The sequence below is a fragment of the Lampris incognitus genome, chromosome 5, assembly GCF_029633865.1.
Source record: "Lampris incognitus isolate fLamInc1 chromosome 5, fLamInc1.hap2, whole genome shotgun sequence".
NCBI lineage: Eukaryota > Metazoa > Chordata > Actinopteri > Lampriformes > Lampridae > Lampris > Lampris incognitus.
Genome location: NC_079215.1, coordinates 67,926,453 through 67,952,860, shown reverse-complemented (window position 1 = coordinate 67,952,860; position 26,408 = coordinate 67,926,453). Strand labels below are relative to the sequence as shown.

The 26,408-nt window shown below is 46.3% G+C and overlaps 1 protein-coding gene across 1 annotated transcript in view; it reads right to left on the bottom strand.

Annotated features, from left to right (window-relative positions):
* The window catches only part of ttbk1a (tau tubulin kinase 1a), a 74,307-nt gene that overhangs the window by 12,442 nt on the left and 35,457 nt on the right, over window positions 1–26,408 (bottom strand). The window contains exons 8-14 of the mRNA XM_056280073.1: window positions 26,044–26,136; window positions 23,388–23,513; window positions 22,924–23,078; window positions 20,578–20,788; window positions 17,622–17,794; window positions 13,182–13,522; window positions 6,783–6,964 (exon numbers count right to left, since the gene is read on the bottom strand). Coding sequence (XP_056136048.1) covers window positions 6,783–6,964; window positions 13,182–13,522; window positions 17,622–17,794; window positions 20,578–20,788; window positions 22,924–23,078; window positions 23,388–23,513; window positions 26,044–26,136 — 1,281 coding nt within the window. The remainder of the gene's footprint in view (window positions 1–6,782; window positions 6,965–13,181; window positions 13,523–17,621; window positions 17,795–20,577; window positions 20,789–22,923; window positions 23,079–23,387; window positions 23,514–26,043; window positions 26,137–26,408) is intronic.

The window sequence follows — 26,408 nt, the reverse complement described above, 5'->3', positions numbered from 1 at the left end:
GTCATATGGCTTGGTCATGTGACCGGAGAGTTCCCCGCCTCTGGGATATTTCAGCTGGAGTTCTTGTTCATTAGCTTAGCCAACATCTGCTGCAGCTGCGTCCGCGGCACGTTTAACACCGAGTGACGGCTGCGGGGACTCCCAGGGGTCTGTAGAAGCCCATGGCGTCGCCGTGCCGACGCGTTGGTGTGGGCGGGGCTACTCTCTGCCGAGCGGCTGCGCTGAATGAAGCTCCCTCCACCGTGCGGGTACTGCTCCGTCTCCAGCGTGGAGGAGGAGAAGACATAGGAGGCCAGCCTCCTCAGCTGATTGGGCCGCGGGTGGTGTCTGTCTTCCTCCAACTGCAAAGAGACCAATCAGAGAGAGGGAGGGCGGTGAGGTTAGGAGTGAAGGAGGAAAACAAAAAAACAAACAGATTTATTTATTTTTTGTTTTTGCCCTATGGCTACTTGGACAACATTTTGACACCTTTTCACCTCCGTCCTACACCTCCTCCCTTCCCAACGCTCTGTGAAAGCACCAGACAGATGGGAGCTGGCAACAGCCCTCACATATCTAGACCTTCTGAGTGCGTCAGGTAAAAAGGAAAGCAAGGAAAGGAGACTAGGAGGAAAAGCTGAGGGAGTGTTGATATAATTCTGACCTCTGACCTCTCTTTCTTCTAGGCTGGTTTACAGCAGCACTCTGGTTCAGCCCAGAGACACTTAGGCAGGAGAGGCTGCTTATCTACCATTACATCTGCTGTCTACAGAGGCCAGCAGACCCAGTAGGCTGCTAGCTGGGTGGGTTTTCATACTGCTCAGGCTAGCATCCAGCTAGCTGGGAAAAAGAGACTGTAACCTCCCCACATAGCCTCCGCCATCCACTTTGAGAAGAGCACAGTCACCAGCACAAACAACATAGCTCACTAGGTCTAGAAAACACCTGGAACCTGAAAGACTGACAGCGTTTAGGGTGTTATCACTGGAAATGCAACACAACTCCAACAACAACAACAACAACAAGGAATAAACAGAAGGAATAAACACAAAAGAAGAGAGAGATGGACTCATCAAGCACACCAAAACAGACACACAACGGAGGAGGGGAAGAGAGAGCGAGAGACAGAGCGAGAGAGAGAGAGGGCGAGAGAGAGAGGGCGAGAGCGAGAGAGCGAGAGCGAGAGAGAAGGAAACAGAGAAGAGAGAGGGTGGGAACAGAGTCATTGAGATAAAAAACAGAGGTAAAGGACTTTTCCTAAACTGTGCTTACCCCGAAACATCCCTTTATTTTCTTCCAGCTGTTTCCGTGGCACCCTGGCTCTTGCCCTCCTGGGGTGAGTCAAACTTGACAAATTGTATTTTTAGCGATAGGCTGGGTGGCAGTTATGTCGGGGGGGCGTGGTGGTGGTGGTGGGGGGGTAGGAGTGGGGAGAGAAGGAGCCTCCTTGATGGTCGGTGGCGACTCTCGTGGTGACAAAACAACATGTGAACAAGGTCAAAAGGCCGGTGGGGGTAAGTGGGGCATGGCTACGTCTAAAAGATGTCTTGTTAGAAAGAGACCGCGGCAATGGTACCGCCTCGAAGCTGATAGACCCCGTCATGAAACCCGTCATCATCGGTAAGCCTCAGACCGCATTGGCTGGAGTCTCATCAGTGACATCGGCACTTCGAACAGAAATTTGGCGACACGTCAGGTGGAGCCGCCACAGAACCAAATGACGGGGAGTCCCCGTCATCGGAGACAGTTCAGATGTTGTGAATGACGTCTGTGATTGACAGCTAGTCCATCATTTATCTGTCACAGCAGCGCGGTCACGTGTTAAGTAGTGTTTGGAGGCCTGAGCCTCCGAGGCAGTACAGAGATCAGAGGAAAATGGTGGTATATTACACAGGGCCGGGCTGGGCTGCACAGATCACCACAGTATCACCTTGTAACATGCAGGATCCAAAGGATCCAAAGCAGACATCATTCACTGACTGACGGGACATTTCGTGGATGGAATAGATTGTGCGTGTTTGTTTGTGTGTGTGTGTGTGTGTGTGTGTGTGCACGCAGGGCTAACAGCTTAACACCCAAGCCAGGATCAGTGTGCTTAGCTGGTCCCATTTCAAATGACAAGTGGATGCTGGTCTGGGAACAGCGTTCACGATCTGCCGGATAAGACAACTCATTCTGTCCACAATCTAAATGAGCTAAGAAATCTTGGGGTCAGGGGCTATTCTGAAGAACTGCTCATGAAGTCTTAAAGGGACTCCCAGATGAGTCTCATCACCTCGCTGTCCGACTGTAAATCAGACTAAATGGTTAATGAATAGATTTACAAATTAACCAAAGGAGTTGAATCAAGTGCAACTGGACTGGTATATATCCGTGAAGACGTTTCGCCTCTCATCCAAGAGGCTTCCTCAGTTGGTCTAGTCAGGAAGACACGAACTGAGGAAGCCTCTTGGATGAGAGGCGAAACGTCTTCACGGATATATACCAAGTCCAGTTGCACTTGATTCAACTCCTTTGGATAACCATGACCTGGATGAATGAGAACATTCACAGACATTTAGTAATTAAATGTATGTAGGCAGTAACACATCAGATTTGAAGTGTTTCTCCAGTTCTACCAGGTTTTGCGGGGTTTTTATGCCCATTGTGGCTTTCTGTCCACTCACTGCACTCCTCTGAACTGGTTCATTTGCAAATGACAGCTTGTTCCAGATAAGCAACAACACTCAGCTTTGGGAGGCTCAAGCATTCTCGTCAGAATGGATTCAACAGGTTTTCCATCTGCTCTCCAGTGTCGGACAGAGAATGATATGTGGGCAGGGGGTGCTGCTGGGCCGTTGGACTGGCCCTGTTCAATATTCAATAGTCCAACAACTATTCAAGCAAGAAAGCTGCTCACTCAGAGAAGAGGAGGTGGTCTCTGGTATCATCCGAGAGGAACACGCTAAAGTTTAGCGTATTTCACACTGCAGTCTGCTCCCTCGTTGACCTGAAGGAACCTTCAGCTTTGGCTCAGTGACTTTTTAAATCAAGGAGCAGACAAGAAGTTGACTGACAAAGGCCAAATCCTGGACGTGTCACCTTCCAGGTAGCTGTCTTACTGAACACAACATGAAGGAAATAGACAACATGAACTTTAGCCTCGTTTTCTTTTTTCTTTGGTGATTTTTCCCCCTCTTTCTCCCCAATTGTACCTGTCTAATTACCCCACTCTTCCGAGCCGTCCCGGTCGCTGCTCAATCCCCTCTGCTGATCCGGGGAGGGCTGCAGACTACCACATGCCTCCTCCCATACATGTGGAGTCACCAGCCACTTCTTTTCACCTGACAGTGAGGCGTTTGACCAGGGGGACGTAAGCGCGAGGGAGGATCACGCTATTTCCCCAGTTTCCCCTCCCCCCTGAACAGATGCCTCGACTGACCAGAGGAGGCGCTAGTGCAGTGACCAGGTAACATACCCACATCTGGCTTCCCACCTGCAGATACGGCCAATTGTGTCTGTAGGGACGCCCGACCAAGCCGGAGGTAACATGGTGATTTGAACCGGCGATCCCTGTGTTGGTAGGCAACAGAATAGACCGCTATGCCACCTGGATGCCCTTAGCCTCATTTTCTTGCTCAACAATGTTTCTAGTCAGTCACTGAACCAAAAGGGATCCTTGTCCTCGCTGCCTCTTAAAAACTACTGAGAAAAACCATTGGCCAAGAAAAGAACCAAAGAGAAATACTTCTGAGTTGAAATCAAATTCAGTTTGTTGAGCAGGCATATATCTTATAATTATGATCCAATTATAATTCCATTATAATTGTGTTATCCTCTTTCAATTTTGTATTGTGTAAATTGTGTAAACACAACATCATTGCACGTTGTCCATCTTGGGAGAGAGATCCTCCTCTGTTGCTCTTTCTGAGGTTTCTTCCTATGTTTTCTCCCTGTTAAAGGTTTTTAGTGAGTTGTTCCTTATGCGATGAGAGGGTCTAAGTTCAGGATGTTGTGTTGCTGTAAAGCCCCCTGAGGCACATGTGTAATTTGTGATATTGGGCTATACAAATAAAACTGACTTGACTTGACTCTAGCAAACAGCGAGTCATTTCTTAGATGTGACATGAGAAAGACAAATGTAAAGCATGTGTTTTCCCAGCTAACACTCTATCAGAATGCTAGCTAACACTGTCAGAATGCTAGCTAACACTCTGTCAGCATGCTAGCTAACGCTGACATTAATATTTCTGCAAAACAGTGACAGGGAGAAACACCTTTTCTCGGGACTCTTATTGCAGGAACAGACGGGTCCAGCAGTCCGCAGTATGAACCACCACATTCAGCCATCTATCATCTTACCATGTTCGTGTGTGTACAGCTCGGTATGAACAGCTGCTGTATCTTAGCATCACAAACATGATGCGCTGCAAAGGACAGCGGAACATTCTGGAGGCAATATCACCTGCCTGTCATGACGCTACTCTACTGGGCTTTCACTGGGAAATGTGTATATGTCTGTATCAGTGCACGTGTGTACATGTGTACCAGTGTATGAGTGTACCATTGTATGAGTGTACGAGTGTACGTGTGTATGGGTGTACCAGTGTACGAGTGTACCAGTGTACGGGTGTACCGGTGTATGAGTGTACTTGTATACAAGTGTACTTGTGTACCGGTGTATGAGTGTACCAGTGTATGAGTGTACATGTGTACAAGTGTACTTGTGTAGCAGTGTATGACTGCACGAGTGTATGCGTGTAAGAGTGTATGAGTATACGAGTGTACCAGTATATGATTGTACAAGTGTATGCATGTATGAGTGTATGAATGTATGTGTGTGCGTGTACATGTGTACGAGTGTACTTGCGTACGAGTGTACCAGTGTATGGGTGTACATGTCTATGAGTGTACCAGTGTATGTGTTTATGAGTGTATGAATGTATGTACGTGTATGAGTGTACTTGTATACAAGTGTACTTGTGTACGAGTGCATGAGTGTACCAGTCTATGAGTGTACCAGTGTATGTGTGTATGATTGTACGTGTACGGGTGTATGTGTGTATGATTGTACATGTGTATGAGTGTACATGTGTATGATTGTACGTGTACGAGTGTACGTGTTTATGACTGTATGTGTGTATGAGTGCATGGGTGTATGTGTGTATAAGTGTATGAGTGTACGTGTGTATGACTGTATGAGTGCATCAGTATACGTGTGTATGTGTGTATGAGTGTACCAGTGTACGAGTGTATGTGTGTACGAGTGTACCAGCGTATGACTGTACGGTACTATCAGTGGACGAGTGTACCAGTGTATGAGTATAAATGTGTACGAGTGTACTTGTGTACCAGTGTATGAGTGTACCAGTGTATGTGTGTATGAGTATACGGGTGTACTTGTATACAAGTGTACTTGTGTATGAGTGTAACAGTGCATGAGTGTACATGTGTACGAGTGTACTTGTGTACCAGTGTATGATTGTACGAGTGTATGCGTGTACGAGTGTATGAATGTATGTGTGTGTGTGCGTGTATACGAGTGTACTTGCGTACGGTTGTACATGTGTATGAGTGTACCAGTGTACGAATGTATGTGTGCATGAGTGTATGAGCATACTTGTGTGTACATGTGTATGAGTATACTTGTGTACGAGTGTATGAGTGTACCAGTCTATGAGTGTACGTGTACGAGTGTACGGGTGTACCAGTGTACGAGTGTATGGGTGTACATGTGTATGATTGTACATGTACCAGTGTACATGTGTATGATTGTACGTGTGTATGAGTGCACGAGTGTATGAGTGTATGTGTGTATGAGTGTACGAGTGTATGAGTGTACGAGTGTACCAGTGTATGAGTGTACCAGTATACGAGTGTATGAGTGTACGTGTGTACCAGTGTACCAGTATACGAGTGTACGTGTGTATGAGTGTGTGTGTGTAGGTCTGTACGTGTGTGTGTGTGTGTGTGTGTGTGTGTGTGTGTGTGTGTGTGTGTGTGTGTGTGTGTGTGTGCTTGTGTGTGTTATTTGCCTGATACCAGATGCTGTAATGATCGTCATGGTGATCAAGTCTATGTATCACAGAACAACAACACAGCAACACATCATAGCAGACATCCAGCAGCCTGTTGCATCAGAAGTGATCTGACATGAAAACAACACACGTCACTGCAGGTTAGTCTTCTCTCCACTCACATCTCAGCTTAACAAAACAATGGTCCAACGCAAAAGTGATGGAAAAGAAAAGTCAGCTCATCGGACACGGAGGAGAGACAGAGGCACCGTTCCCTTCAGCACCGTGTTAAGAACACGCATGTTAACACGTTAACACGTTAACAGTCACGTGAACAGATTTCAGTCCATCATTGTGATGTTTCAGTATAAAACTAAACATTACAACTTTGGTCATCAACCAAACACTCCCCTCCTACCACCTCCCGTCCCCAGGAGTTTACAGGGAAGTGCAGAAGACTTGGTAAATAATGTTTGAGGCCTAAGTGGATCTAACGGTGACCACATGGCTGCTGCGTATCGCAGCAGACGGGTTCCTCGGCTGAGGGAAGGTGCCGCTGTCAAGCTGCAGGTAAGCTCATGGAGCAGTCTACCTGCTGGCCATTACTTCAACATCTTTAAGTTGCAAGTTGATGGAAAGCCAACTAGGGCAACCACTCTGCAGCTCCTCTTTTTACAAGCAGGGAGCGCTGTTATTTTGTTATTTCTATTTTTTAAACCATACAGGTGATATGGTCCCACCCTGGTCCTCTGCCCATCAACATGCCAGTAGAAAGACAGGCTCTGATTGGCTGGCTGTGTCTCTTACCGGTCTTTGGGGTCCAGTGGGCTCTGACTCTCGGCGTCGGGGGCGTCCTAGAGGGAGTGAGTGACAGGGTGACTGGGCGGGGCTTCCAATGCTGCGTTTTGACGGGTCCTCCTCCGTTAGAGTCAGCATTCCTCTGCTGCTGTCTCTGGTGTGGGTCTTCGGACGAACCACCAACTCCCCGCCTGGGAATCAGAACCAGCTTTCACCAATTTCATCCCTCACAGTGAAGACAGTGTTTAGGCTTCATTAAAGAAAAGTGTTTACAGTTGCCAGCAGACTAGACAACAGCAGTTAAGTGATCATTCCGTACATTAACTATGACCTTTCCTTTCTACACATTCCAAAAACTGAGACAAAATGCAACATATTCAAATAAGAGAATCCCCAGAAGAAGCACAATAATCTGCTGGTGTGGTAAGATGTTTAAACTAGGTAAGATGTCTTTAAAACCAGATAAATATCTTTACATCAGGTTAACTGGTCTTACATAGTCAGTTCTTGATGGATAAATGATTCTTGAGAGATAATAAGCTATTCCTGTGTGATTTTAAAACTGTCAGTCTTGTTCAGATATACGTATGTTACTGCAGTGCAGTGGTCTGTTCCTGCTAACCTACTTGTGTACATTGCTTTATTCAGTCGAGCACACACAGACTGCTGACGACGATCATACAGCTCATTTCCAGAGCCCAAGGACACTTTAGAGGGAAATGCAAAAAAACGAATACCAGGAGAATAAAAAACTAAAAGGACAAGAGACCAAGGAAAGACTAGAACAGGGAGGAATACAGCAAAGAAATTAAAATAAAACAATAAAAAACACATTTACTACAATTAAGGAATTAAATGTGAAGTCAGCCAGCAGTCTTTGGGCGGCAGGCGGGGAGACACCCTGGACAGGCCGCCAGGCCATCACATGGTCCGTCCACACACACACACACACACATTCATATCTAGGGACAATGTAGTACGGCCAATTCACCTGACCTACATGTCTTTGGACCGCAGGAGGAAACCGGAGCCCCCGGAGGAAACCCACACAGACACGGGGAGAACATGCAAACTCCACAAGGGGGACGACCCGGGACCACCCACCAAGGTTGGACTACCCCGGGGCTCGAACCCAGGACCTTATTGCTGTGAGGCGACTGCGCTAACCACTGTGCCACCGTGCCGCCCATCAGTCTGATATCTCTTTCAAATCGAGTCCCTCCGGCTTTAAGTATGTGGGGATAAATATAACCAGGAAACTGACCTCACTTTGTTTGGCTAATTTCTCCCGTTTGGTGTCTAGAATTAAATCTGACCTTCAAAGATGGGATAGTTTACCTCTGTCTTTGGTTGGTAGAATTAACACAGTTAAAATGAATATTTTACCCACATTTTTATTTCTGTTCCAATGTCTCCCCCTATTTCTGCCAAAACGTTTTTTTTTTAAACAATTGATCAGCCATTTCTGGCTTTTTATGGTGTGGACAGGCACCCAGAATCAGTAAATCGATTCTTCAGAGATGTAAACTTAATGGTGGACTTTCTCTGCCAAATTTCCAAGATGTATTATTGGCCGACACACATTCAAAAAATTTCACTTTGGCTTAATTCAACAGATGTGCCGTGGTGCAAGTTAGAGGCACAGTGTTTCCTGTGTTTCACCTTCCCTAATGGCTCTGCTTCCCTCCCCTGTTCCAACCAACCCCGCTGGCTTTACAAATAACCAAGTGCTACCTTCCACCCTCAAAATGTGGTATCAGTTCAGCGGGCATTTTAAATTTATTTCAGTATCCACTTTAGCTCCTGTACTGAGGAATCATTTATTTCGACCCTTGTCTACAGACTCCACCTTTTCTGTATCACACCACTAGGGCCTGACATTTTTTAAAGATCTGCATAAGGACGGTATCTTTCGTAGTTTTGCGGATCTATCATGTGACTTTCATCTCCCACCTTCTCATCTCTTTCGTTATTTTCAAAGTGGGCACCGCATTAAATCTTTATTTCCACTTTTCCCCTCCTTTCCTCCGAGTCAACCCTGGGATGAGTTTCTCAGCACCGATCCCCATCAAAAGTCACTCATTTCGAAGGTCTATAACAAACTTCTGTCAAGTGACAGTTCACCAGCCACTAAAGTCAAGGGTGCCTGGGAGCTTGAACTGGGCTTGAACCTGGATGATGACTGGTGGGACGCTGCTCTTAACAAAATTCACACAAGCTCAACTTGTGCTCGACTCACACTCATACAGTTCAAGGTACGATTTAGGTTCATTTCTCCAATGCGCGATTGTCACAAATTCATCCCAACATCACTGACAGTTGCAATAAACGTCATGCTTCATCCTGCAGTCTCACCCACATGTTCTACTGATGTCCTTTATTATCTTGTTTTCTGCAGAACTACTGTGATACTAGGTCAAAAATACTTCCAAAAACTATAAAAGTCTCTCCCCACATTGCCATATTTGGGCTGCCAGAAGGCTGCTACCTATTCACCTCCAAGCAGTTGGATGTTCCAGCTTTCACTTCCTTACTGGCGAGACGCCACCTGCTTCTCCACAGGAAGTCTGCCACAGCTCCTCCAGCACCCAGTGGCTCAGGGACACCACGTCCTTTCTGAAGCTGGAGACGATCACGTACGCTGCGAGAGGTCACTCTGATACCTCCTATGGCAGACGGCAACCCTATCTGGTGTTTTTAACTCTTTTCAATCTGTCTCCTGATTAAGGCCCCCCTCCCCTCCCCTCCCTCTCTTCTTTTGTTCTTTTCCTCTTCTTTTTTTCTTTTTATGGTTGGTTGATTTATTAATTGATTTGAATAGGTAGAAGAGAGTTTTATTTTTGAAAACGCAGTTAAACACTGATTTTGTGTTTCTTTTAAACAGCTATTGTAGAGAACATTTGTTGACATTTATATTTGCATTTTTAGGGCGACAATATGGAGGATTTATTTGGTCACAATTAAAAGTAAAAGTCCAAATGGAAAATTAAGAGAGGAAATTAAATAGATTATTATTTTACTCCACTACTAGGAATAATCGAGCCATAATTAAATGTTAAAAAGAAAATGGAAATTGAAACAACAAATGTAAAGTGGTCATTTGAAAACGTGAAAAAGTGACACGGAAAAAAGGGACATTTAAAATGTAAAAGCCTAAATGGAAATGATCAAAGTTAAAGCTTGAATTGTAAAGACGACACTGAAAAGGGCAATGGAAATAAGAAAAAGGAAACGTCGATAATGAAACTCAAAATGGGAAATGGAAAATGGTAAACGGCAAATCTACTTTTGGCTGCTCACGTTAGGGGGCGCCACAGCGGATCATCCGTTTCCATCTCTTCCTGTCCTCTGCATCTTCCTCTGTCACACCAGCCACCTTCATGTCCTCCCTCACCACATCCATAAACCTCCTCTTTGGCCTTCCTCTTCTCCTCTTCCCTGGCAGCTCCATATTCAGCATCCTTCTCCCAATATACCCAGCATCTCTCCTCCACACATGTCCACACCATCTCCATCTTGTCTCTCTTACTTTGTCTCCAAACCGTCCAACCTGAGCTGTCCCTCTAATATACTCCTTCCTAATCCTGTCCTTCTTCATCACTCCCAGTGAAAACCTTAGCATCTTCAATCTCCTCTCTCGGCACCCTGTCGTATGCTTTCTCCAAATCCACAAAGACACAATGTACCTCCTTCTGGCCTTCTCTATACTTCTCCACCAACATTCTCAAAGCAAACACCACATCTGTGGCGCTCTTTCATGGCATGAAACCATACTGCTGCTCGCTGATCATCACCTCTCCTCTTAACCTAGCTTCTATTACTCTTTCCCAAATCTTCATGCTGTGGCTGATCAACTTTATACCTCTGTAGCTGCTACAGTTCTGCACATCACCCTTGTTCTTGAAAATCGGTACCAGTATACTTCTTCTCCACTCCTCAGACATCCTCTCACTTTCCAGGATTGTGTTAAACAATCTAGTTAAAAACTCCACTGCCATCTCTCCTAAACATCTCCATGCCTCCACAGGTATGTCATCAGGACCAACTGCCTTTCCACTCTTCATCCTCTTCATAGCTGCCCTCACTTCCTCCTTGCTAATCCCCTGCACTTCCTGATTCACTATCCCTACATCATCCAACCTTCTCTCTCTCTCTCTCATTTTCTTCATTCATCAGCCCCTCAAAGTACTCCTTCCACCTTCTTAGCACACCCTCCTCGCTCGTCAGCACATTTCCATCTCTATCCTTGATCACCCTAACTTGCTGCACATCCTTCCCAGCTCGGTCCCTCTGTCTAGCCAATCGGTACAAGTCCTTTTCTCCTTCCTTAGTGTCTAACCTGGCATACAACTCACCATACACCTTTTCCTTTGCCACCTCTCTCTTCACTTTACGCTGTGTCTCCTTGTACTCCTGTCTACTTTCTTCATCTCTCTGACTATCCCACTTCTTCTTTACCAACCTCTTCCTCTGTATACTTTGCTGTACTTCCTCGTTCCCCCACCAAGTCTCCTTGTCTTCCTTCCTCTGTCCTGATGACACACCAAGTACCTTCCTAGCTGTCTCCCTCACTATTTCTGCAGTGGTTGTCCAGCCATCTGGCAACTCTTCACTACCACCCAGTGCCTGTCTTACCTCCTCCCTGAACTCCCCACAACAGTCTTCCTTCTTCAACTTCTGCCATTTGATCCTTGGCACTGCCTTAACTCTCTTCCTCTTCTTGATCTCCAAAGTCATCCTACAGACTACCATCCGATGCTGCCTAGCTACGTTCTCCCGTCACCACCTTGCAGTCTCCAACCCCTTTCAGATCACACCTCCGGTATAAGATATAGTCCACCTGTGTGCACTTTCCTCCACTCTTATCCATCACCGTGTTCCCCCCTCTTCTTGAAATATGTATTCACCACAGCCATTTCCATCCTTTTTGTAAACTCCACCGCCATCTGTTCTTCTACATTTCTCTCCTTGACACCATACCTGCCCAACACCTCCTCATCACCTCTGTTCCCTTCACCAACATGCCCATTGAAGTCCGCTCAACCACCACTCTCTCCTCCTTGGGTACCCTCTCCACCACATCATCCAACTCACTCCTGAATTCTTCTTTCTCTTCCATCTCACACCCAACTTGTGGGGCATATGTGCTGATAACATTCATCAACACACCTTCGATTTCCAGCTTCATACTCATCACTCTGTCCGACGCTCTTCACCTCCCTTTACCAGTCATAGTGCCAACATTCAAAGTTCCGACCCTCACCGCCACACTCCTACCCTTCCTCCTCTCCCGCTGCCTCTGGACATGCCTTCCCCCTTGCCTTCTCCTTCACCCAACAGTAACATAGTTTCCACTGCACCCTGCTGGCCAACAGTACCAGTGGTGGTTGTTGATAACCCGGGCCTCGACCGATCCGGTATGGAAATCTGATTCATGATCCACATATTTGATTTGGCAAAGGTTTTACACCCGATGCCCTTCCTGACGCAACCCTCCCATTTATCCGGGCTTGGGACAGGCATTAAAAAGGCACTGGTTTGTGCATCGCCAGTGGCTGGGTCGGTAAAGGGCAAATGCACAAAAAAAGAAGTATTTTTTTATTTCAGTTAAGCTTTCAAATTAAGCATTTCCTCTTAGGCATTTCCATTTCCCATTTTGAGTTTTATAATCGATGTTTCTCTTTTCTTACTTCCATTGCCATTTTCAATTTCATCTTTACAATTTAAGCTTTCAGTTTGTGCATTTCCATTTAAGCTTTTGCATTTTGTGTCATTTTACGTTTTCAAATTATTATCTTAAATGAGCTTTATCAGTTCCCATTTTCTTTGTAAAAATTTAATTGTGGCCTGATAATTCCTAGTAATGCAGCAAAATACAAATTAATTTTCTCCCTTTTAATTCTCCATTTGGACTCTTACTTTTAACTGTGACCAATAAATCCTCCATATGATAGTGTGCTGCCCGTTCCTTTGTGTCAGACCAGAGGACCCACTGGACTTTCTGGATTCACGTGAGTTCTCGGATGCTAATTTTCTCCAAACAGAACCTTCTCTGAACCGAACTTCATGGATTTAATGCTGTCAACCAGGCAGTCAGCAATGAGTGATGGGGCTTTTTGGTTTTGTGTCACCACACAGAGACTAAGTCTATAGAGGTTTATTATTACAGTAGTAACCTACTAGTCTCAGACAGGACAGATGGACAGACAGACGCACAAACAGACAGACCAATAGATAGGTAGATTGTGGATTAAAACTCTCAAGCAAAACACGTAATTGATTGAACGAATTAAATCCCAGAGTAAAGATGTGAGTATGTGCAAGGTTTAGTAAAATAATTGGTTGGGAGCACAAGCCAAGAGTTCATAGGTTACAGTGATGCCCCTTCTGAAAACGACAGATCCTCACCTGCAGCTCTCAGCCTCCTCCTCTCTTCCTGTTCCTCCAGTGGGCGAAGCTCTTCCGGCTCTTCGTCCGTGGTGCCAGACGTGGTTGGCTGGAAGTCACGCAGCTCCGCCTCCTTATCAATGATCACCCACTCCTTGCTGTCAAAGTCCTCCTCCTCAGCCAGTGGGACGGAGCGGATGAAGGCGTTGCTGTGCGCCTCCTGGTCCATTGAGGCCACCGAGCCCTCCTGACGGCCACTCACCTGACGCTCACCACGGCAACCAGGGTCAACCGATAGCATTTGGGCTGGCTGGGAGGAGTACACGTGACGTGATGGAGAGCCCAGCATGTCCATTCGTGACCTGGTGCACGCACGCACGAACACACACATACACACACACACACAAACACACACACACACGCACACGCACACACAAACACACACACACAGTTACTACATGCTGGCAACACAGGATGGACAGTCCATGTGAGCAGGTTAAGCACTCTGGTGAAACTCTTTGGTAAAGATGTTGTGTTATTAAGATGATCATAGCAGCCACCAGGCTTGCATCAGTACAAGCTTTGTTGTTGTTTGTCACTACTGTTGGTGTCACTCTTTCACAAATGGAACTACTCAGTATCAGAAATGGTCCCATGAGGAACTACTCAGTATCAGAAATTGTCCCACGAGGAACTACTCAGCATCAGAAATGGTTCCATGAGGAACTAATCAGTATCAGAAATGGTCCCATGAGGAACTACTCAGTATCAGAAATGGTTCCATGTGGAACTACTCAGTATCAGAAATACTTCCATGAGGAACTACTCAGTATCAGAAATACTTCCATGAGGAACTACTCAGTATCAGAAATGGTTCCATGAGGAACTACTCAGTATCAGAAATACTTCCATGAGGAACTACTCAGTATCAGAAATGGTTCCATGAGGAACTACTCAGTATCAGAAATGGTTCCATGAGGAACTACTCAGTATCAGAAATGGTTCCATGAGGAACTACTCAGTATCAGAAATGGTTCCATGAGGAACTACTCAGTAACAGAGAAGGATTACATGGCCCTCTACATCAGCAACATCTAACCATTCCTGAGGAACTGCTGACATCTTGCCCACTGGGATACTCACACAATCATGTACTGGGTGGCCGCAGTCGATTCAGACGTCAGCCATACCGGCCCCCATGACCAGCTACTCTACTCTCACATGTCCAATCCCTCATGAACAAATAATAATAATAATAATAATAATAATACATTTTATTTGTAAAGCGTTTTTCAAAGTACTCAGAGACGCTTTACACATGTTAAGAGAAACATAATGGCTGCCGTGCATCACCCAGGATGTGCTACACATTGGTGGTGGTTGAGGTGAGTTCCCCCCCTTCTCTGTGAAGCACTTTGGGTGGCTAGATAAAGTGCTGTATAAATGTAATCCATTATTATTATTATTGTTATTGTTATTGATATTATTGTTATTGTTATTATTAATAAAAGCAACACACCAAAAACATAAAAGACACAACCTTAATCACACATTAAAAGCCATTTTGAAAAGCAAGTTTTGATTAATGATTTGGATGTGGACAGATCTGCAGTCTCTGCTGTGTTGGGGAGGGCGCTTCCAGAGGGAGGGGGCAGCTGTGGAGAAGGCTGTATCGCCCCAGGTCAGTTGCATGGTCCTGATGTGGTGGAGACAAGAGACTGGCATCGGAGGAGTGAAAGCGGTGGGAGAGAGTATGGTAGTGGAGCAGGTCGGAGAGATAGGAGGGGGCAGGTCGGTGAGGTAGGAGGGGGCAGGTCGGTGAGGTAGGAGGGGGCCTGGTTATGGAGGGCTTTGTGAGTGAGGAGAAGGACTTTGAATTGGATCTGTTGAGGGACAGGGAACCAGTGGAGGTTCTGGATGACAGGGTGGGAATGGGTGAGCAGATGGGCAGCAGAGTTCTGGATTTACTGGAGTTTGTTTAGGACTTTGGATGATGAGCTGTAAAGAATGCTGTTGCAGTAGTGGATTCTGGATGTGATGAAGGCATGGATCAGGGTTTCAGCAGCAGAGCAGAGTGATGGGCAGAGATGAGCGATGTTTTTTAGGTGGATGTGATGAAGGCATGGATCAGGGTTTCAGCAGCAGAGCAGAGTGATGGGCAGAGATGAGCGATGTTTTTTAGGTGGATGTGATGAAGGCATGGATCAGGGTTTCAGCAGCAGAGAAGAGTGATGTGCAGAGATGAGAGATGGTTTTAGGTGGAAAAGGGCAGTTCTGGTGATTTGATTGACATGATATTCAAAGGAACGGTTACTGTGGAAAATTATTCTGAGCTTGCAGATGTGTGGGAGGGGGACAGAGTGGAGTTATCGATGGTGAGGCAGAAGTTGTGAGTGGTTCTGGTAAGGGATTTGGGACCGTTGGTGATTATGTCAGATTTATCATAGTTTAGTTTGAGGAAGTTGGCCTGCATCCATGGTTTCATTCCAGCGAGGCAGTTGGTCAGACTGGAGTAAGTTGTAGTGGTGATGGATTTAGTAGCGATGTAAAGCTGCACGTCATCGGCGTAGCAGTGGAAGTGGTGACCATGATGCGTATGATGTTACCAAGGGGCAGCATGTAAAGGTTGAACAGGAAAGGATCAAGCACCGAACCCTTGGGGATGCTTTGGGACAGATGAGCAGTGAGGAGGTGCAGCGGTTGATGCTGATGAACTGTTTGTGAGATATGACTTTAGCCAGGAGAGGGCAGTACCGGTGATGTTGAGGGAGGCTTCAAGGCAGGAGAGGAGAATGGTGTGGTTGATGGTATCCGAAAATGCAGTGAGGTGGAGGAGGATGAGAATGCTGATGCGGCCAGAGTCTGCAGAGAGGACGAGGTCCTCTCACATGTCTTCTTTTCTTTACTTTTAGTGCTGCAATAATATTATAATAGTAAAAAATCCAGCGTTGGGGGTTGCCCGTCCCTCTGATCCCAGCCTAATAGCCTCGCTGGTGGCCGGGGATTGACAGACAACAGGACATGAACAATAGCACTGGTTACATGTTGCACATGTTTGTTTCAATCACCCCCCCACTGATCTAATCTAACAAGAGTATCATCTCCATCTAGGCCCGCCATATGTCTTGCTCGAACCCAGGACAACATGATCTCTAACTGTTCCTCTTCTTTTTGTTTTTTTCCTCCCTCTTTCTCCCCAATTATACTTGGCCAATTACCCCACTCTTCTGAGTTGTCCCGGTCTCTGCTGTACCCCCAATGCCGATCCGGAGGGGGCTGCAGACTACCACATGCCTCCTCCCATACATGTGGAGTCACCAGCCACTTCTTTTCACCTGACAGTGAGGAGTTTCACCAGGGGGACGTAGCGCATGGGAGGATCACGCTACCCACTCCCCCAGTTCCCCCTCCCCCCCGAACAGGCGCCCTGACTGAACAGAGGAGGCGCTAGTGCAGCAACCAGGACACATACCCACATCCGGCTTCCCACCGGCAGACACGGCCAATTGTGTCTGTACGGATGCCTGACCAAGGCGGAGGTAACACGGGGATTGGAACTGGCGATCCCCGTGTTGTTAGACAACGGAATAGACCGCTACACTACCCAGGCGCCTCTGTTCCTCCTCTCTGTAACTCTGACTCTGTGACTGTGGTTGGTGGGGTATGGGAGTGGGGGTGGGGGTATACTCGCTTATCTCTAGACACACATGCTTTTACTGTCGCTTCCCAAGCTCCCCACCTGCCGATTGTGGCTCTAATGAGTTTTCCTCAGTCGCCTAACTATAACGGACCAGTTACCTTTTATTTTACATTTAGCCTACAAACGCATAGAATCTACAACCCCCCGCTTCGTATAGAGGATGGTGGGATGAAGACGTACATGCTTTCATTTTATTTGTTTCCATTAGCCTACCCCAAACACCCAAAAAGAAGAACAGTGATGTAGATGTGACCCATTCTATAATACAATCCTGAAGAGCTTTGACTGTAATTAATGGGAGAAAGATAAATATTGATATGTCAGTAGTCCAAACCCTCATGTAATGGCTATCAGTGATACAGTCATGAGCCAGTGCACAAAACATTTGACTTTAAGTGGGGAAAGACCAGCCCCTTCTCACCCCACAGCATCATATAGTGATGCTTCCCTTCACCAGAACTCCACCTTAACTAGCTAACCTGTACATACTCAGAGTTTCACACTGCAGTGTGTGGAACACCTCTGCATCTCTACAACTGATGCTGCATATATGATGCTGCGGGACGAGAATGTACTGGCAAGACAAGGACAGGTCTCACTAGCAGGTGTGCATAGGCTCAGCATCACTGATAGAAACAGCAGCATTTACGCTGAGACATGGAAGACATATTTCCATCATGCTTAAGGACAGATGACGACCTTTCTCTCTAAAACTACAGTCTTTATTTACTACGTTCTACACGTTCGATGTTTCCTGTCACCTCTGTCCATATCCATCACCCCGGCCCTCGGCAGCCGACAGCCGCTCGGATTCTGGGCTGTTGACCCGACGGTACCGCAGGGACAGGACCTGACCACCGGGGGACTCTGGAGCAGCAACACGACCCGGTGACACGGGACAAGCCCCTCGACTTGCTTCCTCCTCCTGACCCCCCTGAGGAGAAAAGTGATGACAGTCAAACAATGGATCCATATCGAAACTTGTTTCTCAGAGGACGAAGGAAAAGCTGCAGGGCGAGCCTGAAAAACAACAGGGCGACTCTGCAAAACTCTCGCTGGTTTTATTATATGAGCTAACTTTCCAGTTTGTAGTTTATAGCTATATTTTATTTTGCCATACATTTTTTGCATTTCAGTGAGTTGACAAAATGGACTTCAAAAAGCTCCTGACCGCTACCCATGCTATCTTAGTTGTAGTTAGCCCCCTACGTGACTTTCACAGACCCGGTACCACCAGCTTACCGTAGGAGGCTGCAAGGAATAAATCAAAAGGCTGGGGGGGTTTTCGCCCTTTTTCTCCCCAGTTGTACTTGGCCAGTTACCCCACTCTTCCGAGCCGTCCTGGTCGCTGCTCCACCCCTTCTGCTGATCCGGGGAGGGCTGCAGACTACCACATGCCTCCTCCGATATATGTGGAGTCACCAGCTGCTTATTTTACCCTGACAAGTGAGGAGTTTCACCAGGGGGACATAGTGTGTGGGAGAATCACGCTACCCCCCCCAGTCCCCCCCAACAGGCGCCTCGACTGACCAGAGGAGGCGCTAGTGCAGCGAACAGGACACATACCCACATCCGGCTTCCTACCTGCAGACACGGCCAACTGTGCCGGTAGGGACGCTTGACCAAGCCGGAGGTAACACGGGGATTCGAACCAGCGATCTCCGTGTTGATAGGCAACGGAATAGACCACTATGCTACCCGGACACCCTCAAAGGCTAGTTTTGTTACCTGTTTTCAATCAGCTACAGCATCTTTGAAGGTATGCGCTTGATCCCCGAGGTGTCTGCAGCCCCGCCGGCGGGGTAAAATGTTTAGCCGGGGTGGAACAAATGTTTGAATCCAATATGTCAACAGCCTGAGCTGCGAGGAAGTAAATCGGGTGGTGCCACCTTTGACCTCAAAAGTCACATTCAACAACACAGGCGGTGGAAATGTAGGATTTAAACCGACAATGACTGTGTTGTCCGTTTTCAGATAATAAACTGGCTCTGAATGGGTTAAAATAATAATCTGGCTCTGAACGGGTTAAAATAATCTGGCTCTGAACGGGTTAAAATAATAATCTGGCTCTGAACGGGTTAAAATAATAATCTGGCTCTGAACGGGTTAAACCGCCGTTGTTAATTTTGGTGTTGTGTAAGTAAATAACAGGACTTTAACACAACCGGTGCAACACCAGCTGTGTTTACTGAGCACAGCTGTCACTTGATTAAGTATTTAAGCAGATCAGAATTATCTCCACACTAAATAAAAATGGGTGGGGCGTCCAGGTAGCATAGAGGTCTATTCTGTCGCCTACCGACATGGGGATTGCCGGTTCGAATCCCTGTGTTACCTCCGGCTTGGTTGGACGTCCCCAGACACAACTGGCCATGTCTGAGGGTGGGAAGCAGGATGTGGGTATGTGTCCTGGTCGCTGCACTAGCGCCTCCTCTGGTCGGTCGGGGCGCCTGTTTGGGGATGAGGGGGAACCGGAGGGAATAGCGTGATCCTCCCACGCGCTATGTCCCCCTGGTGAAACTCCTCACTGTCAGGAGAAAAGAAGCGGCTGGTGACTCCACATGTATGGGAGGAGGCATGTGGTAGTCTGCACCCTCCCCGGATCAGCAGAGGGGGTGGAGCAGTGACCGGGACGGCTCGGAAGAGTGGGGTAATTGGCCGGATTCAACTGGGGACAGAAAAGCGGAAAAAATCCCAAAAATAAAAATGGGTTGCGTAAGTCCCACTAGTTATTATTCAGAAGCTCTGAAAGCTACCAGCTAGGAGGTGTAGTGGTTGGAGCAAGCTACGTAAACAGGAACTGTACTGTTTTATCATAACAACCGCAGTAACACACACAGACCTAGTTTAACTCAAACAGCAGCAAACATATCAACTGGAAGCTGAGCCCACCTGGAACTGTGGGGAACTGATATTGGAAAAGGGGGAAAAGTCGTCATCAGCATTTCTGACTCATGATGTGGACAACTCTACCCGACATCGGCTCACGAGGTGGGGATGAAGCTCCAAGTCTACATGTGTGAATAGTTTCTGATTGGCTGGCTCCTGTGATGTCTGCCTAGCAACAGATTTATTGACCCCCGTGGGGAAATTACGCTAGACATGTAAGCTATCCTAGCTGTGTAGCTAGGAGCAGTGGGCAACCGCTGTGCAGCGCCCGGGGACCAACTCCAGTTCTGCTTGCCATGCCTTGCTCAGGGGCACAGACAGGAGTATTAACCCTAACATGCATGTCTTTTTGATGGTGGGGGAAACCAGAGCACCCGGAGAAAACCCACCACAGACACAGGGAGAACATGCAAACTCCACACAGGGGACAACCTGGGATGACCCCCAAGATTGGACAACCCCGGGGTTCGAACCCAGGACCTTCTTGCTGTGAGGCGACAGCGCTAACCTCTGTGCCACCGTGCCACCATAAATACTAAGAACTTTGTAAAGACTTTATACAGAAACGTAGTACAGAATGTAGTACTGACGGGGGGGGGGGGGTTCCAACAGCTCTAGGTATGAAGTATGGGGGCATTTACCCAAATCACATTGAGAAAAACTGGTTAAGATGTAAATCCACAGTAATATAGCTTTAAACATCAATAATCCATCTATCCACCCAGCCATCAGTCCGATATTCATGCATCCATCTCTTCACCCACCCACACATCCTTCTTTCATTAATCCCTCCATCCTGGATCCTGTCTCTGGCAGTGGGAGCCCTACCTTGCTGAGGCTGATGCGGAGTTTGTTGCGGTTGAAGTCGGTGTCTTCCCAACCTTCCCCTCCCTCCCCGGCTTGCTGGTTGTTCTGCTCGGTGGCGGGTCGGATGAGGGGGACTGGGGGGGCATTCTCCTGGTCGCTGAGGTGTTCGTCCTGGAGAACATCATCTGTGTTCTCTCGCTGCAGGTCCCCTGGTACTGGGGTCACCATGGCTCTGGGATTAGACAGGACGGGGTTCAGTACCACCATATAAACTGGGACCAGAGACAGAACCACTAGTTGGTCTGTCGGCACCAAGGAACGTTCCAGCTGTTATCATGGAACTACAAAGGTTTGTCTTTACCTGGACCAAACAGTATCAGTACTACATCAGTACCACTGTTTTGGCATTGCACAATCAAAGTGCATGTCCCTGCTAGAGTGATAGTGTCTGGCGACCACGCTGAATGAATAAGCATGCAAAACATCACACTGAAACATGCTCATAACTAGCTGAAGATCCGGTCCAGTCAGACGATGTGTCTGCTGGTATTAATTATAACCTGATGCTGGGTCAGTCAGTTCCAGCCTCCTGCCACCAAAGGAATGTCACAATGAAACAGGATGGCCAAACCCTAGTGGTGAAGGGCGGTATTACTAGTTATCGCTTACAGGAAGCAAAAGGTTAAAAGCTGCCATCTTGATGCATGCTCAGTAATCCAGGTAAGGAAATCCTGGAAAGATGAATCAGTTCATCTGGACACAACGTTTATTGACAGAAACGTTTCATTACTCATCTAAGTGACCTGTAGGACTGTTTCATCACTCATCTAAATGACCTCTACAGGTCTGTGCTACAGACTGTAGAGGTCTGTACTACAGACCTGTAGGATTGTTTCATCGCTCATCTAAATGACCTCTACAGTCTGTAGTACAGACCTGTGAGATTATTTCACCTCTCATCTAAGTGACCTCTACAGGTCTGTACTACAGACCTCTACAGTCTGTAGTACAGACCTGTAGGATTGTTTCATCGCTCGTCTAAATGACCTCTACAGGTCTGTACTACAGACCGCAGAGGTATGTACTATAGACCTGTAGGATTATTTCATCACTCAACTAATGCCCTCTACAGGTCTACAGACCTGTAGAGGGCATTAGTTGAGTGATGAAACGTTTCTGTCAATAAATGTTGTGTCCAGATGAACTGATTCAACGTTCTGGGGTTAAAAGCTGCCGTTTCTGCATGAAAAATGCAGGTTTATTGAGTTCTACTGTATTTACCCATACTTAACATTATGGATGGGACATCCGACCTTTTACACTCTCCTACATATCTCTCTCTCTCTCTCTCTCTCTCCAGGACTTTTACACTCTCCTACATATCTCTCTCTCTCTCTCTCTCTCTCTCTCTCTCTCTCCAGGACTTTTACACTCTCCTACATGTATCTCTCTCTCTCCAGGAGGTGGGAAAGAGGAATACCTGTCGCATTACAGTTAGCAAGGCTTTTATGAACATCCATCCATTATCCAAGCTGTTTATCCCAGTTGAGGTCACAGGATGATGGAGCCTATCCCAGCAGTCATTGGGCAGCTGGCGGGGGCGGGGAGACACCCTGGACAGGCCGCCAGACCATCCCAGGGCCGACACATTCACACCTAGGGACAGTTTAGTATGGCCAGTTCACCTGACCTACATGTCTTTGGACTGTGGGAGGAAACCGGACCACCCGGAGGAAACCCACGCAGACACAGGGAGAACATGCAAACTCCACACAGAGGACGACCTGGGATGACCCCCAAGGTTGGACAACCCTGGGGTTCGAACCCAGAACCTTCTTGTTGTGAGGTGACCACGTTAACCACTGAGCCACCGTGCCGCCCAATGATATCTTAAAACAAATATGCAAGCTACCAGAGGATGAATGTAGATCTTTGCAACAACAACAGGCGATGCTTATGCGAAATGAAATTGTAAATCAGTGGCAAAACAATTCAACAAATATTCAAAATCTGTCGTATACATACACAGATGTGAATAATAATATATGTAATGTGGCACACATGGAAAATTGCTCATTGGTCCCATTCAGGGTGTGTGATTTTAAAGCTGCTATGAGTTTTGGATTTTTGTGGACTTGGGTGCCCCCCTGTGGACACAAGCGGAAATGCTTCACAGAAGAACAATTTCATTTCGCTTTTATTAACAATGTCGTTTAAATTAAAGATCGTTGAAGGGCAGTTTCTGTTTTGTTCTGTATGGTCCTGTGTTGTTCTGTATGGTTCCGTGTTGTTCTGTATGGTTCCGTGTTGTTCTGTATGGCCCTGTGTTGTTCTGTAAGGTTCCGTGTTGTTCTGTATGGTTCTGACCCCAGCATGGCAGCAGTGGGACGGGTGTTGTGCTGTGGCTGAGTAGAGGCGCTGGTGGACAGCGTGGCGTCACTTCCTCCTTTCTCCCAGTCGAAGGGCTCGTTCTCCGTTATTATTCTCTCCTTCATGCTGTTCTCAAACACCGACATCAGCAGCTAGAACCAACAACAAGGATGTCAGTAAACACACACAGACAACAGTACCTCTGACAGTACTAACATAGTACCACAGCACATACTGATACACATGGTACACAGACAACAGCACCTCTAACAGTACTAACATAGTAGTACCACAGTACATACTGATACACATGGTACACAGACAACAGTACCTCTAACATAGTAACATAGTACCACAGTACATACTGATACACATGGTACACAGACAACAGCACCTCTAACAGTACTAACATAGTAGTACCACAGTACATACTGATACACATGGTACACAGACAACAGTACCTGGTAGTCTGGTTTGGTGTAGTAGTCCAGAGTCAGGACATGGTCCAGGAAGACGTGGAACTCTGAAGGCATGTGTTTAAGCAGCATGTGATGGTCGTAGCGTTCTTTAATTTGACCCACTTGTTCCTGGAAAAACAGGGAAAGTCATTGTTAAGACGGCTGACCTCAAATCAGCAATCGTTTCTGAGCAGCATGTTGTTGAATTTATTAATTGTATTATTATGATTATTATTGACTGTTGGAACTGGATGTTGATCTCCATGGTATGACTCAGAAAACCAAAAGAGTGAGTGGCAATTTAAAGATTTTACAGAAATCACAGGAATTTTTTTTTTACAAGACTAACAATAACAATACTATGTCTATAAAAACTATATATTTCCCAGAGGAAAAAAAATGCATGACTAGGAAATACAGTAATACTTTGTGTTGTTGTTTTTTTTTTATAGTTGCTCATGTGAATGGGTAGTATCTGGTAAGACTTCACTAGGAAAAATGACAGGGTGCATAGTGTTTTCACCTTCATCATAGTAGCCAGATGAGGAAGAAGAAGGCAGGTAGTGTTGAGTGTGAAGAAGTGAAGGTGTTGTGTCTAACCAGCAGATATGACAGAACAAGCTGGTAGAAGACCTTTACCAACACATAGTACTACATCAATAAGTACCACTCAGGTTGTAAAAGGGCACTGCAAGTCTGTTCATTTTTTTCTGATGCTATATAGTTAATAGGAAAAAGCAGACTTTTGGAGAAGTTTAATTTATAGCCCGAGAGTCTTCCGAATTTGTGAAACATATCTATAAGCCGAGGTAGGGATTCTACTGGATCAGATATGTAGAGAAGAAGGTCATCTGCATAAAGTGAAACTTTATGGGTGGAGCCCCTCTCATGATGCCAGCTATCCTTTCTTCTGCTCTAAGGGCTATAGCCAAGGGCTCAATAGCAATAGTAAATGAATATGGAGATAGGCAGTAGCCTTGTCTAATTCTGTGATGGAGGAGAAAATAGTCTCAAGCATATGGAACTGGCTCGCAGTGATGCGTTTGGGGTTGCATAAAGTAGTCTGATCTGTGTAATGAATATTGGGCCAAATCCGAATCTTTCCAGAACAGCCAGAAGGTACTTCCATTCGATCCGATCGAAAGCTTTCTCGGCATCTAGGGAGAGTACAACTCCTGCTTTCTGGGTTGAATGAAAACAATATAGCACATTAAACAGTCTACGCATGTTGTAAAAGCATTGCCTACCCGGTATAAAACCTATTTGGTCAGGTGCAATGATGCTATAAATCAGTTTCAACACGTCGGGAGAGGATCTTGGTGAGAATTTTATAGTATAGTATAATTTTATATGTTCATATATTCAAAGTGAAGGTTGCTATGAAGCTGATGCACATTAGCCAGCCTTGGCTAACTTGTACAAAATTCTATAATGTTCATCAGTGTGCAGTCCCTGTTAAATTGGCGTAAAATGCAGCAGCGGGGGAAGTTTGGATGCTGCATTTTGTTTCAGATCATGAAATGGAGCATAGCACAACTTAACATTTATAACCTAGCATTATCACTATATTATGATATTATTATCATATTCTGCTAAGATAGCAAAACATGTATATTCTCTTTAATAACGCCTTCCTATGTAACACATGTATTCTACCTCAGTATCGCCTCCTAAGAACGCCAACAGCCGCTGTGTTTGCTGTGGTGCCTGAACATTTTTGGAAAGTATTTTTTAAACACCTGATTTTCCCGGAAATTAAATAAAAATAAATTTCACTGTCAGATATCAGAAAACCACCGCAAGTGAATCATCACTTGTCCGGTTTATCAATCAATCTCCATTTTCTTCTTCCATGTCTATGTGGTCTCACTTCAGATCTCCAACAAACGATAAGCAATAAAGTGAAACTTGAAAACTTTAAAAATGTTGCTTTTCTCTCATTTCAGTAGACGTCAGTGAACGTATCTCAGAGTAATTCTCATTAGTGCCTGTAAAGCCTCACAAGCGTTGGGTGAATGTGATGCTGATGCTGACTAACGGTGAAGGAACCACAACAGTTACTCCAACAGTGAACTAGTGTAATGCTAAGTCATATGACAGGTTTAGTTTTTTTTTTTTTGTTGAATTTTTCGCCCCAATTGTACTTGGCCAATTACCCCACTCTTCTGAGCTGTCCTGGTTGCTGCTCCACCCCCTCTGCTGATCCGGGGAGGGCTGCAGACTACCACGTCTCCTCTGATGCATGTGGAGTCACCAGCCGTTTCTTTTCACCTGACAGTGAGGAGTTTCACCAGGGGGATGTAGCGCATGGGAGAGTCACGCTACCCCCCCCTCAGTTCCCCCCCTCCCCCAAACCGGCGCCCCGACCGACCAGAGGAGGCACTAGTGCAGCGACCAGGACACATACCCACATCCGGCTTCCCACCTGCAGATACAGCCGACTGTGTCTGCAGCACAATGTTAGTAACAGCCCGACCAAACCGGAGGTGACACGGGGATTTGAACCAGCAATCCCCGTGTTGGTAGGCAACGGAATAGACCACTACGCCACCCAGATGCCCTAGGTTTTGTTCTTTTGAGATATTGTCTTATAGTAACAATGATGAAAACTATAACTAAAAGTAAACTATATCCCCCATATGGACATGGGACAGTCTACCTTATCCTTGATCTTCCGCCATGGCAGCTGTCCGACAGCAAACTCCACCAACATGTAGAACAGCGACCACAAGTCATCATGCCGACCCATTTCCTATGAGGATGACATGAATAAATAAGAAACCAAACCACAGCACATGAACCTGGCATCATTTCCACCTTTACAGTGACTCCATCTGTGTGGAGAGGTTTCTGCTCATACTCTCAGGAGGTCACGGGTTCCCCCCACGTTTTCTCTATGGGGAAGAAATGAGGTTTCATGAAACATTTTAAAAAAGGTACGTTTCTGAGAGTTGGACATTTTGTCGTGTGAAATGAAACTGGTGGGTAATCCCCCTTGTTACTGAGTTCTGAATGACTTAGTCC